General features: G+C 45.5%; 1 protein-coding gene across 12 annotated transcripts in view; it reads left to right on the top strand.

The window, feature by feature from the left end:
• Positions 1 to 14,441, top strand: part of ERG (ETS transcription factor ERG) — a 254,753-nt gene that overhangs the window by 228,964 nt on the left and 11,348 nt on the right. For 11 of the 12 annotated variants that reach the window (XM_055313619.1, XM_055313618.1, XM_055313617.1 and 8 more), the window contains 3 exons: positions 5,422 to 5,625; positions 6,463 to 6,543; positions 8,485 to 8,556. In XM_055313619.1, the coding sequence (XP_055169594.1) occupies positions 5,422 to 5,625; positions 6,463 to 6,543; positions 8,485 to 8,556 (357 nt within the window). The remainder of the gene's footprint in view (positions 1 to 5,421; positions 5,626 to 6,462; positions 6,544 to 8,484; positions 8,557 to 14,441) is intronic. The other variant, XM_055313621.1, reaches the window with a different exon arrangement.

Below are 14,441 nucleotides of genomic sequence, written 5' to 3'. Positions count from 1 at the left end.
GCCCTGAGATAGGAGATTGTTTATTCCATCTCAGCAGAGTTTTAGATGTGAAATCCACTGTGTGGATGCATTATTTCTCTGTAGTGTTATTGTTGGCAAAGTGCTTTCACATACATTATCTCATTTACTTTTCTATTCCCCTAACATTTCACTTAATTACCCACAGAAAAAGAAAACAAAATCCAGAAAGGTTAGCATTTACATCTAGTAAATCGTTGAATCAGAACCCAAATATTGGTATTCTGGCTCCCAATAAAGCCTTTTATTTTACCACCGAGGTTGCTGTGCTTGATGTAATTGTAATTTGATTCCTCAGACATTTTCAGTGACTCTGAAATTCCTGAATCATAAAGTTCAGGCTTCTTAGCAAGATGCTGAAGGCTCCCTGTGATGGTACCCCAACTTTCATCTCCGTCCTCATGTGTTTGTGTGCCCCCTCTCAAGCCCTCTACTCCAGCCACACCCAATTTCTCACTTCTCCCTCAACACTTCAGGTGTTTCATGCCTCTGCGGGCATGAAGCTGGGCTCTCGCTGTTCCCCTAAACTAAAGGGCTTCTCTGCTTCTGTCACCCGAATCCTGTCAAATGCTTTTCATTTATGTAGTCTCGAGCAAAGCCCTTCTGGTGAAAACTCTGCCTTTTCCCTTGGTATGTCTCCTTTTCCTTGTCTCCTCTGGATCCTTCTAGCTTGAGTTAATCTTAGACGTCATTTGATGGGAGTCATGCTTTAGGTCCTTGAATTCTGCATGTTGTTTCATAGAAGAAGGAATAGCTGGCTTCATCATGAGGTCCAGTGATGGGTCCTGAGCCCCACTGGTCTCTGGAGGCCGAAGGTATGGAATGGCACACCTAAACTTAGCTAAAGGTGATGCCTTGGCTGGGGTTCATTCTGTGGCTCCCTCCTGTTTCTCCTTTGTATGCATAGTTGGGGATAAGGGAAGGAGGTAAGGTCTGTTGAATCTTGTGGGACCTTGTGAGCCCTCTTCTGTGATGGCAGGGGGGACAGAAGAAGACAGCTTTGCTAATATACCAGGAGCATGGAGGAGACCTGAGAGACTACTGGGGTGTCTGTGGAGTTGAAGAGAGAGCTGGGACCCAACATACTGACCTGAACTCTGCAAAACGCTGCCTACCGCTGCAGCATCCATGCCTGGCCCAGGTAGCTGGGGAAGGTGGGGCTCACTGTGGGACTATCGTTGGTGCAGGATTCGGGCTTGCAAGTCTTGTTGTCACTTCCCTGCCCAGAGGGTCATTATAAGTGCTTATCCCTCAAGAGCATCAAGAACTGATCCCCAAAGGAGGTGGTGAGGGAAGGTAAGGGATTAAGAAGGGGCTAGTCCTGCATGCAGTGGGTGTGTTTCGGCACAGGCATGGGGCAGTGGTTCAGGAGATGGCAGGCAGTAGTGTGTGGTTGTAGGATGACGGGATGGGGAGTGGTTAGCATGACACCTATGAAGATATTGGGATCTAGCAAACTCAGGCTTCTGTGCTTCATGTTGAGGTGATTGGGCTTGTCCCTTGAAAAGTATTCTCTGTTATGACACCTCCAGAGTAGGTCTGGAATAATGGCACCCCATGAGTAGGTCAGAAAGGACCATCCTTATTTACTCTATCATATGACCATGGTTTGTTTTTCTATTCTTTGCTTATAAACTTGTAGGGCAGGGATGCAGAGATCCATTCCTAAAAAGATTCAGGAGTAATACAACTTTGTGTAACTTTATTCTTTTTGAATGAAACAATCCCCATTAATAAACTGTATAAGAAAGTGAGATTAAAATAGCATGCCCTTGAAAGCTTTATAAAAACACTTTAACAAACATATATATGTATATAAATTCTTTGTAAGATCTTGTTTTGATTTTGAAACAGAGCAGAATACATTTTTGTAAACAATTTTTAAACCTAAGTATTATATGTCTATTGGAGAGAAAATACAGTTTAGTGAAAAAAAAAAAATCTCCATCACCTTCTCCCCAGAGACGACAGTTGACATCTTACTGCCAAGCTCTCCGGTATTCTTTCCGTGGTTATATTTACATTTCTTTGCCAACAGTAATTATGCTTCAGTAATGTTTTCAAAGGTTTCAACTTAATCCACTTTAAGCATTTTTTCATATCAATAGATTCAGCGGTATGATTTTCATTTCAAAGTATCACAGGAATATCCCTAAATGTGCTGCAACTTAACTAGTTTTCTTTGGTTGGACATTTAGGGTGTTTCCAATGTTATGCTATTATAAACAGCACTACAAAGGACATCCTTGAAAATAAATCATTGTGCACATCCTCTATTATTTCCTTACGATAAATTTCTAGAAGTGGAATTTTTAGTTGAGAGACGATGCACACATTTTTTTAAAAGACATTTCAGATGTATTGCTGAATTGTTTGTTGGAAAGGTGGTAGCGATTTATAGTCATGCCAGCAGTACGAGAGAACAGCCATTTCACCAACCCAAAGTGAGAATGTTCGTAATAAGAACAATGCAGGTCCGAGGAATTGGCCTCTGGGGTCTTGCCCATAGGTCTTCGAAAGGAAAACTGAATGAGCCGTGATAGTCCTGGGCTTAACAAGGGAAGCCAATTAACAGTGTACCAAGGGACCACAGAGAGATTAGACTTCTCTTTTTGGCTGTTTTCCTAAGATGTCATTTTACCATTTTAACATGAAGTCCATGACTTTTGGGAAGATGTTTATATATCATTTTTAGAATATCTAGTTATACCATTAAGAGAAGAAAATGCAATTTCAGAATGGACTGATTTCTAGGAAGTAGATGCTCCTCCCCCACCCCCCCAAAAAATAGTCCTTCTAGGTTGTTAAAGGCAAAAACAAAACAAAACAAATATGAAGGGTTTGGCTAATACCTCATGGTGGGATTTAAAGAAATGACCCGAGAAGGCTGGCGGATGGGAAGACCTTCTGTCTGAGAGGCTGTGACTGTCCTCTGCGTAGAACCTAGGGGCATGAGGGCTTGAATTGAAAGGATCCATGTCTGTATAATGAGGAATTGTGACAGGCCATGAGCAAAAGAAGAAAGAAGGACCTTCTATGAAAATAGTCTAGAGTTTTGACCATTTTCTCCCCCAAGGTCAAATTCCAACATAATGGCAAAAGAGCCATCTGAACTTAATGGTAGACAAAGCTAACCTCCCGTGGACACACTCAATTTTCACACACTAACAAAGTGTCTCCGCGTGTTTGGATTACACAGGGATGTGTGCACCTTCCTATCAACACTGCCATTTCAGTTTCTGTAGATGGCACAGAACCAGAGCTCTCCTGGGTTTTCAGATTCTGTACACTGATGGCTGGTTGAGAATGTGAGTGTTACAAAATTGGTTGAAATCCAATCCTAACCAGAAAAATGGAACATGTGCCTGCCCTACAGCCCAGCAGTTCCACATCTGGGTGCTCCCCTCAGGCGAGCACTTCCCTGTGCTTAACCTGCGTGCGGTCATCTGAGGATCTGATGAAAATACAGGTGGGGAGCGGCACCTGAGATTCTGCTTTTCGAAGTAGGTCTCCCAGGTGACATCAACGCCTCAGTATCCCAGGACCACACTCCGAACAGTGAGGCCCATGGGTCGATGGTCTGAACCTCACCTGCACCTAAGAATTACCTGGGGAGCTTTTGATAGTTCTGATGCCAGAGCTGCCCTCCAGCAGAATTAAGCTAGAATCTCCTGGGATGAGACCAGGCTCAGTGCTCCCATCCCCTGTGACTCCAGGGTAGAGCCAGGGCTGTGGACCAAGGCAGATGCCTTTACATGTGCACGGGAAGGGGGGCACTCCGACGTTCACTGGTCTGTGCCGGTGGGGGGCTCAAGAGCTGCTTACCCAGTTGAACATGTGTTAAGTTGAACCCATCTTGAAAACACGGTGGTGGGTGCCAAAAGAAAATCAGATACCATTCATGTTAAGTTTAAAAACACAAACAATACACATAGTTGATACGGTTAACAGTATTCAAATACACATAGAGATGATGCGTGCATCAAGTCCAGAATGGTGATTGCTTCTGGAATGTTCAGGAGGGGAAAGCAAGGGAGTGGATTCTATTGGATTTGAATCCAATCTTTCAGTTAAAAAGATATGAAACATTAGGGTCTGAAAGGGAAGGGGGAGGGGAGGCAGAAGGAGAGAGAAGGAAAAAGGAAGGAAGGGAGGAAGGCAGGGAGGGAAGAGGCGAGACCTCTGGTGCTGTGACGATCTGGCTGCTTCTCCCTGTTACTGCTCTTTACTTCTGGAAACTTGAAGTCTCTCCCAACAGCACACAGCATGTGCCACTCCCGAGTAGCCTGAAATACTCGTAAGATCAAACAAGCTTCTAAAGCTATTAGCCACGAAGTGATTCAAAGGGATGAGTTATCCCTACACCAGATTCTCACTCATGATCAGAGCATCTTGGCATGCCCAACCTCTAAGGGTCCGTCCTGAGAACCAAGGTCAAGGCTCTCATTTACATATAAAACAGACACACGGGAGAAGCAGTCTCTGGGGGTTGCAGCACACTGAGAGACCCTGGGATTTGAACTCTGGGTTGCCCGAGTGTCTCCCATCTGCCAGTATTTGGGGACCTTGAATATCCCTCTACCCGGACTGTTCCTGTGGGGGCAGTTCCGGCTGTATTTCCATGGGGATTCTCCCCAGGGCTGTGCCATCTGGGATCTCACGGGGTCCCCTCCCATATGTGGCATTGCCTGCATGCCTTGGGGTGTTTGTGTGCTGCAGCTGTGGAGTGAGAAAGTCCCCCAGCCCGTCCCCTACCCCTGCAGCGCCAGCTAGGTGCAAAACCAGAGTTTCTGCGGGAAAAACAAGTGACTGACAGCTCTGTCCTAGAAGTGCTAGCTCATCGGAGGTGTTAGGGTTTTGGTTTACCTACACTTTACTTCCAATTTTGTGGTCAGGAGTCTTCAGTATTTTGTACAAATACTTTCTGGTGTGACAGTAATTAACACCTTCCCCATGTGTGTTGTGAACTCTATTTTCGTATAAAGATGCCCATGGTTTAATAAGGAAAGAGAAGTTGCCATTTTTTTTTCATTTTTAAATACATAAAAGCAAAAGTAAATGAAAAAAAAAAAGAATAATAATAAAAGCAATCCATCCCCAAGTGAAACTTTCGATTTCCCGAGCAACCAGAGGGCCAAGTGGTGGGAACAGTCCTAGACTTTCCAGAACGATTCACTTTAAAGGCAGTGATCTCTGCCTGTTGGGTCAGTTGTGTTTTTGTCTTTCCCCCAGACACCTTGTGACAGGTCCCTGAGCCTGGCTGGAGGCTCTTCTCCTGGGACAGCGGGGGGAAAGGGGGGCCGCTCTGGAAAGCTGCGACTGCTGGGGGCCCCGCCTGGGACGTGACTCTGCCCTGGGAATGTGTCCACAGCAACTGATGGGTTATGCTCCTTCCCCTTTCAGATCCCACGCTGTGGAGCACGGACCATGTCCGGCAGTGGCTGGAGTGGGCAGTGAAAGAATATGGCCTTCCGGACGTTGACATCTTGCTGTTCCAGAACATTGATGGAAAGGAACTGTGCAAGATGACCAAGGACGACTTCCAGAGGCTCACCCCGAGCTACAACGCTGACATCCTTCTCTCCCACCTGCACTACCTCAGAGAGAGTAAGATGGTCCCCGCTCGGGGCAGAGGTCACTGTCGTGCTGGTTCTGGCTAACCCGAGTGGAGAAGGTTCAAAACAGTCTGTTGACAGCTTCTTCCTGTCCTAGTAGTTCTCAGTTAGGGTCTGAGAGGACCAAATGCTTACCAGGCCGTGATTTAGGCGAACGTGGTAAGAAGCAGCCAGCGCGTGCCCCAGGAGCCCCAAAGTCACATTGGCTTTCAGCTGCCTCCACCAGGGTCACGTCCAGCAAGAAGATCACATGGCAGAGGGAAGCAAAGCTTTGTCTGGTCACACATGACTGAGTCTCCGTGGTGCCCCACCCCGAAATAGCAACAGACAGAAAGGCCCTTCTCTGATGGGAATTAGGGGGTTTATCCTCCCTAAGGCTAAACTGGGTCTCCCCCAGATCCCACCTGAACACAAAAGGAGGGAGGTTTCCATTTGGGATCGTGAGATGTGGCTCACCTGACAATGGGAATGGCATATTGGCAATCGGAGGCATGAATTCACGAAGTTTGCTGCATGCTTCAATTTTTCAGGCATCAAGCATGGTTAGCGGGAGATGGAAGTAGCGCAGTAGTGGGGGGTTGTGACCTCTGGTGTAAATGCTTTGCCTGGCATCTTGATCACTCATTCCCTGAATTAAATATGGGCCCACCTAGGTTTTAACACGCTAACAAGCAGCAGGGCCATGGAGAGATTTCCAAGCAGCCCACGATACTAGGGTGGGAGTGGGGAGGTGTTTTTCTTCCTTTTCTCTTCTTTTTTTAAAAGAAGGTAATTCTCTCTCTCTTTTTTTTTTTTCATTTTGATGTTGCTTTTTTGTTTTGTTTTGTAGCTCCTCTTCCACATTTGACTTCAGATGATGTTGATAAAGCCTTACAAAACTCTCCACGGTTAATGCATGCTAGAAACACAGGTAATGCTGGCCCCGCCCCTACCCCACAGGACAAACGTAGGGTCTTGGCTCCAGGTTGCATGCTCTCAGGCTGGATCGCAGGACCCTCAGAGCGGTCAGGAAGACAGAACACAGGATGATTGAGGGCTTCTGGCTGCGCAGGAGGCTCTGTTTGCTGGAGGAACCAGCGCCTACAGGCAGGGGGTGCCCCTTGGTTTCCGAGCACGCCCCCCTTCCCTTGACCATCAGAGGACTTCTTGTAACAGAGCCGTGCAGAACTAGCCTTTAGCCATGGCCTTAGCTCACGTTGGCTGGATTATAATCTGCTGCTGTTTGTCCTCAAATATATGCTGTGCTGACTGTAGAAACTAAAAGCATGTTCAATATAAAGGGGCCCTTAGTATTCCTCCCCCCGCCCTTTATTCATTTTTGTTCTTAAAGGAATGTGTCTCAGGACAGGCAGTTTTTATTTATTCCTTTTAGGAAAAGTTTCAGGACATTTGACTTGTCTCGAGTCGAATCTTCTTGCACAGACTTTGGACATTTGCAAAAGGCAGCAGGAAGGAACGCTCATTGGTCACTTTCTGTGAGCTTCTGTCGAAAGGGAAGCCGCGTTACAATTTTGGAGGATATGAAATTGGTTACTAACCCAATACTGCTGTTCTGCCTCTAAACACAGATTCTGCGTTTTCTTTATTTATTGCCTGAGCCTAGTAGAGTCTAACAGGATGCTTCGTCCCTGCTAACCTCCCCCCCCCCACCACCACTGCCCTTATAGTAGAAGTTGGCTTTCTGCAGATGATGTGCTCCCGGCTGGCATCCACTGTCTCCCTCCAGATAGAGACCACTACAGAAGCATGGCCACAGGCTGCTCACCCCGCTGTATCAGCTGCAGGGACCCTCTGCCACCACCCAGGCTAGGGGGGAAACCTTCACGTTCTGGCAAGGCTTGGGTAACCCACTCGTAAGCAAGTTCTTGGCCAGCCTCCCATGGAAGTACAGCAGTGTTCCAACCATTTGCCAGTTTACTTTATAATGTGTAATGTGAGTGAGTCCAGGTTTGAGTGTTACAGTGAAATTGCTGCTTAATCTTGGTCCTCAATATTCAGAACTTTGTGCTTTTAATGTAAAGTAAGGAAGAAAATGCTTTGAGTCATGAGTGTGCCTCTTAAGGCTGATGTGTGCAAATTCTATCTATCGCATCAGCCTATTCTTGACCTTGTGGCTAGGAATAACAAATAACTTAGACAAAGTAATTTCCTTCTCTTAGGAAACACCTTTGGGCTATCCACAGTTTCTGATAATTTCACAGTTGTTTAAAAAACGTGTAACAGGGAGTGAAAGTTTCAAGAAAGCTCTGCTTTTGTGACTGTTGTCACTGTTAAACATCAAAGCAGTCAAAGAACAGGACGACCAAGTCCAAATGGACTGAACTGCAGAAAGGGATTTTTTTTTCCTGCTCACAACAGGGGCATTGATAGGAGGGGAAACATGCCTCTGAATAGAGATGTGGAATCACTTTTAAATAAGATCCATATATTCTTTGGCAAAATTTTTGCAATTCTTTGGTATGACTTTGCAAGGGCTCTGTAAAATGTTTTATGGATTTTTATGAATTTAAAAATGCAAAGATGCACCATAGAATTTTTTTTCTTAATAAGATGAGATTGCTGGTGGGGCTAGGGTGAGTGGGTGGGAACACACAGATGGGCTTCAGCAAGAAGCTATAAAATCAAAACACAAGACACTATAACAAATGGGGCACAGCTTGACGTCCACTTCCGTAGTCGGAATCCACTTCTGCCCCAAGAGCTCGTCCCTTCCTCCTGAAGTCTGGAACAGCAGGATAGAGGGGCTCACCTCCCTTTGGTGTCACAGGGCAGAGTAGATTTGACACTGTTGCTGAGATCAACAACCACAGCCAAAGACCTTCACATGTTTTGTCTTTCCTTTCGTCTGCAGGGGGTGCAGCTTTTATATTCCCAAATACTTCAGTATATCCTGAAGCTACGCAAAGAATTACAACTAGGCCAGGTACGAAAACGCCCCTGTGTGATCTGTTCCTTGAGACACATCCCAGGATGTCCCGTGAGATCCGTGACCTAAGTCCCGTGAGTCAGAGGGAGCGGATCCTGGGTCTGAAGGGAGTCTGAGAAGTCTCATTCTGCCTCTGGATCAGGAGCCTAAAATTCGATCCGACCATTTCATTCAAAGATCACACCGAAGGTCCCTGACTGCAGAATTCAAAACAGATCAGCCCTTTAACTAGCTGCTTTCAAAGACAGACGGGCAAAGACGGCATGTGGATGCCTGGCAGTCAGGAACCCGTCTGCTCTCGAGGTAATGGAAGGATTTACATCCTTGGGCGAACACGCAACGCACGAGGCATCCCCTTGGGGCTAGTGGCGACTTCCCAGCATGTCCCAAGAGCCAGTCATTCAGGGCAGAAGCATGCGATAGATAGAATTTACATCGGACCCTTACTTTACGTCTTTCCTCATGATTTCTCTAGGTAGTTGATTTATGTACCATTACAGAAAGTACATGCTATCAAGTGCTTGTTAGTGACGAGCACAATATTACGTTTTGGGAGTGTGAGGATGAGCCAGGCTTCAGGAAGCATCCCACCTTCAGAAAGCTGGCCTGTTCATTCCACAGATGTCCAGGCGTGCTTCCTGTATGCCAACCACAGAGGGTACAACGGGATCCAGCTTACAGGCGCACATACGTGCTTTGCCCGAAGTTCTAGATGTTTCAGTAGAGCCACCTAGAGCCAGAGATAGATGCACACACATAAGCATTTAATCATAAGAGCTAGCATCAGAGCTGGAAGCAGACACGTGCATGTGAACGTCTAGCCTGAAGCTCCCGCCTGACGGTGGAGGTGCCACCTCTAACAGCAGAGACTGTAGGAGCAGGAGGGCTTGCAAATGTACCTCCCACGAAAGGAAGAAGGATGCTCTCCAGAGGAAGGGCCACATGCTGATGGAGGATTAGATGTGTGCCAGGTGGAGAAGGAGGAGAAGGGTATGCACGGTGTAAACCTGTCTCCTCACTAGGACTTGAGATGATAACCTGCCAGCCTGCTACTGAGGATGTGGCCATTCAGGGCACTGGGCTGGTTTTTCCATATTCATTCGTGGATCATGTCTTCCTAGACCCAAGCTGTCACCCTTTGACCTCTGGGTCATGTCCAGAACTCATTTTGAATTCGTCCAGGGCACTAAGCTTGGCACCACTGTTTCCAGTGAGAAAGACGGGATCAGTGAGCTAAATAGCAAAAGTGAAGAAGCTTTTCAACATTGCTCCCACCCCGACACTGCCCTGTTACAGCCATACTGCCTTCAGGCTGGCAATTATCCTCTTCTCTAATCTTGGATGAAGGGTTTGCCCCACTGCTCCCAGGGATCATGGCGGAAGGGCTTAGCCAAAGTGCTCAGTTACCTCTGCCATTGTAGAGACGGCCTAGGCCATTTAATAGGAAACAACACCCAGGACCCAGAGTGAACTAGACTGTGAAAAACCCTGCTATTTGCCTCTAATAAATGCATCCTTGGGAAAACAAACAAAGTATAGGAAAATCACAAAGATTTTTGTGAGCATTTAAAAAATATTTCCAAAACAACAACAAAAAACAATAACAACAACAACAACAACAACAACAAAATTTCCATCCATACTTAAAAAAAAAAATGGAACCTATCTAAAATGGTGGGTCAGGGCTTGTTTGCTTGCTTGCTTGTTTGTTTGAAGCTGCCTCATAGATGCTTCTGACTAAGTCACAAAATTAGGGATTGTGAGCTAGTGTGGGAGTTTGTTCAAAAGGCCATAACATTAGCCAAATCCATTGATAAAGCCCAGTGCTCAGACCAGCTAGCTGGTTGCTTGTTGCTGCATAGGACAGTGGATCCGGGAACTACTTCTTTTTCATATTTTAGGACATAGTAGATTTGGAAGATCCGGCCTCCCAGGTATATAGAGGGGGGGAGGCTGGGAGGTGATGGCTGGGACACCCCTCTGTACTTCAGCCCTGGGGAGGACAGGTGGCAAAGTCAGGTGGACCTTCCAGAGCTCTGATAAGGCTCTTCCTTGGGGCCATAATTTGTGTGTGACCTGGAAGAGATCACACACCTCCGTACCAGGGAAGTCCATTCCTAAGACTCTGTTTGTATCAAAAATACCTGTTTTGATAGCTGCTGCTGTGATTGTCAAGGGAGATACATACACATTGATATGTGAGCTATAGAGTCAAACCCAGCAAGCCAGGACTATTTGCTGAAAGCCAGATTCTGGGTTTCAGCCTTGGAGAAGAGACTTATTTCCCTACTGGGTGGGAGGCAGGGATCAACCTTGAAGGAATGCTCTTTTGAGTCAGAAAGCCCTTTACGGTGCAGGTGAAAAGCTTGCACTGGCTCTGGGGAAACAGGGCAGTTCCCAGAGCAGCACTGGGGATCCAGCTGCGCTCCTGTGCTGTCAGAAGAGGTGGTTGCTGGTTGTCTCCCTGGGAGAGGTTCTTGGGCCCTTGGGGAAAGAGACCCGAGTTCCCCATTCCCTGCCCTCTTGGTTTGCTGAATTGTGACCTTCATGGCCACTCCATTCTCTAACCCCACAGCCGTGGGAACAGGGCACTTGTTCCAGCCATCCTGCCGGGTCCTACTTCGCAGGCCCCCTCCCCACATGTCCTGCCCCCTCCCTTCTTTCTGCCTTGAGTGACCCATCCCTGAGCTGCTGGTCCCAGTCTACTTTTCCCTTCTTTCCTAGCCTTCCTTCCCAAATGCGTCACTGATTCCTGAGTCTGCTGACTGCTTACCCAGTCAAGTCGCTGTGTCATTTAAGTCTTACCCCACAGCTGTCCGAGACTGTTTACTGACTTCACAGACAAGGACACATGGACATATTACTGCTCTGTTCATTTATCTTCCTTCTCTTCCCAGGCTTGCTTCTATTTGTTTTTCCCAAATGTTCCTGATTCAAAATGCACCCTCTTTCGTGATCCCTTTGTTAGGTTAGCATTTAGATCCATCTCTCTCCTACCTACTCTTATAAATTATTGGCACATAGGCATATCGTTTTACATTCTGTTTTTTGTGGTCATGATTTTATGGTGTTTCATGTTTTTTTGGGTTGTGTCAGTTGTAACTACTGGAAACCCTTTCTCCTTCTCTCCTGTAAGTACCCTCTTTCCGTCTCAAACACATGCCTTTTGGAGCCATGGCCCCGTTCATAGGAAAGCTCTGGTGTGTGCCATCAGGGCCATTCTATAATCTTGTCTCTCCTACTCCATTAGCACACAATCCGTGTACTGTGACACCCATCTTGAATGTTATCAAAAGAGATTGGAGGGTTGAGCCAGCAAATATAGCCTTGATTTTCGCTTTTCAGCTGGTGCTCTTCTGGGGTTTCTCAGAAACTTAAATGACTCCATCAGAGTTCTCAACCTAGTGATATTCATTGTTACCAGTCGAGTGGCAAGGCAGTGCAGCTATGCATGTTCTCCTCTATTAGGTGCTATATAAAACCTGTATCCCAGCTCATGGCCAAAAATGCACTCTTTGCTTTCCCCCTGGCTAGACTATTACCACAGAGATCTGCACAAGCTATGTGATACAGGAATGCAAGATGTTCCCAGATCTCTATGTCTTTGATAGAGGATATTAGAATACTGTAGGAGGGTCTGGAGGAAAACAAGGAGAATGAATGACTTAATCACATTAGGGTTGACTCCAAAACTTCTTTCCATTGAGTATGGCTTTATTGGTTGGTCCTGGACAATAGCTCTTGGTCTGTCTTCATATTAGCATCTAGGTTCACTGATAGCAGGCAGATCTCATCTTTTCCCTCCCAGCTCAGCCAGGGCCCTTTAGCACTACTTTGCAAACATGGCATGGATCCTGCAGAATGATGATGAGCTTTTCCATGGTCCAAGTTCTGGTCCATTAAAAAAATAAAGTGAGCAAGTGGACTTGGTGAGGGCTAGAGGATGTTCATCTCTAAGTTTGATGAAAGCAGAATACAAAACTTGGTGGACTTAACACAGGAAGGAGAATAGAATATATATATTATCTTGATTCACTGGGAACCAATTCCAGCTCCCAGTAAATAAAGTGCTGGTATGGAGGGACCCAAAACCAGTAAAACTCCCTATTTTTAGTTTTGTGCTTTTTGATCTGGATCATGGCATCAAGCACATTTCTGTGGTAACCCTAAGCTGCCCATGAATGGCTTTTATAAATTTCAGTTTCTAAAACACATAGAAAAAAATGGAACTGATGCCAGAAAGCAGCCCTTCTCTGACATGGGACCTTCTGCCAAGTGTATGAGTTAATTACCTCGAAGATCACGGTTCAAGAGAAATGGAGAGTATATTGAAATGAGTGCCAAAAATTAAATGTAAAATCTGTTGTTAGTAGAAGTTCTATGTCCTGTTGTTAGGGACACATTGCAAATGTGCATGGAGTCGTAATTTCTCAAACAGCCCAGGAATAGGACTGCCCAGAGCTGGCCATGCTGTGGGGTGGGAGGTGTGGCTGGAGGGGCCCCCCTCATGACCTCCTGTCTCACTGTGGCTTCATTCAATCTTTCCCCGGTGTCCCTTCCCCCTCCCACTGGAGGGGGGCTCAGTGCCCACAGTGCGTGAGCGGTAGCTGATAAGGCAACATTGGACCAGAATTTCATGAATGAAAACAAAAGCCTACTTATCTTCCATGGCAATATGTTTATGAACATGTTAATCATTGTTCATATAAACATCTCCAATTCTTGGCTAAAAATCAGACTTGGTGTTGTTTAGGTCCTGACTTATTTTCAAGGGAGGATGGAGCATGGTTATACATCCTAAGAAGGATTTATGAATAAAAAGTTTCAAAATATTTTTCTCTTAGTAGTTGGGTGTTTAATTTTTTTCAGCCACATTTCATGAGGAATACTTTTATGTTTAAAGTGGTAGTGGACCAACCTACTGACATTTGCTGTTCATTCTCTTAGCATTTTCTCTGGTGAAACCCAAATTAGAGCTCTTTGCGTGCATTTATTCATTTGTACTGACACGCTCAGATAATAATTTTGAGATTATTATCTGTAGAACACAGATTCCTGCCTAGAAGCAAGTTGTTATAGTTGCCTTGCTGGTCCAGTTTTCTTTCTGAGACAATTCTCAAACTGAAACTGGCTGACCATGTTTTAGACAAAATGCAACTGGATAAGTCTCCACGTGCAAAGTGCTCCCAGAGACTTAAGTTGAAATACAGTTGTAAATTGATAGCGGCTGCAGATTTAATTCCCATGGGCAACCCCAGCACCAGAAAAGTGAGAATCTGAGGAGCTGAGTGGGAAGAGGCTTATGGTCCAAACTGCAAAAATGCCAGTGGAAGAGTTTACAAAGAAAAATTATCTAACTCAACCAAAGCTATAGAGGGTAGGATTTCATAGACCACACTGGTTGAGATGCTTGTAGCCAAACAGACCAAATAAATTAAGGCAATTCTGTGTTGAATTTCACATTGCATTTCAGTGGTATTCTCTTTGGGATCCAAAAATAGGAAGAGATGCATCTTTTTTTTAACGTAGTCAGACTTTCTGAAGACTGGTCAAACTACCAGTCTAAAGCAGGGTCAAATCCTCTGTTTAAAGAGAGGCTTCAAACAAATTGCACTGCCCTTCAAGTGAGATTTTACAGTGATTTCCAGGTGTCTGGCAACAGAAATACCTGAAGTATCTGGCTGTGGCTTTCAGTTGGCTCAGAATGACACATGGCATTGAACTGAGTACCCATCAATTTAAGAAGACATAGTTTTGAAGTGGTTCTTTAATGAGATTTCATGTAGAAATCATTTTATGTATGCAAGACTATGCGTGGTAATGTGTGGGAGTATATTTTTGAAAGAACCTTGAAATGACTTAGAGTCTTCATAATCATTAAT

The sequence above is a fragment of the Nyctereutes procyonoides genome, unplaced genomic scaffold, assembly GCF_905146905.1.
Source record: "Nyctereutes procyonoides isolate TBG_1078 unplaced genomic scaffold, NYPRO_anot_genome, whole genome shotgun sequence".
In the NCBI taxonomy this organism is placed as follows: domain Eukaryota; kingdom Metazoa; phylum Chordata; class Mammalia; order Carnivora; family Canidae; genus Nyctereutes; species Nyctereutes procyonoides.
The sequence above is the reverse complement of the archived record's forward strand: the minus strand, read 5'-3'. Positions and strand labels throughout refer to the sequence as shown.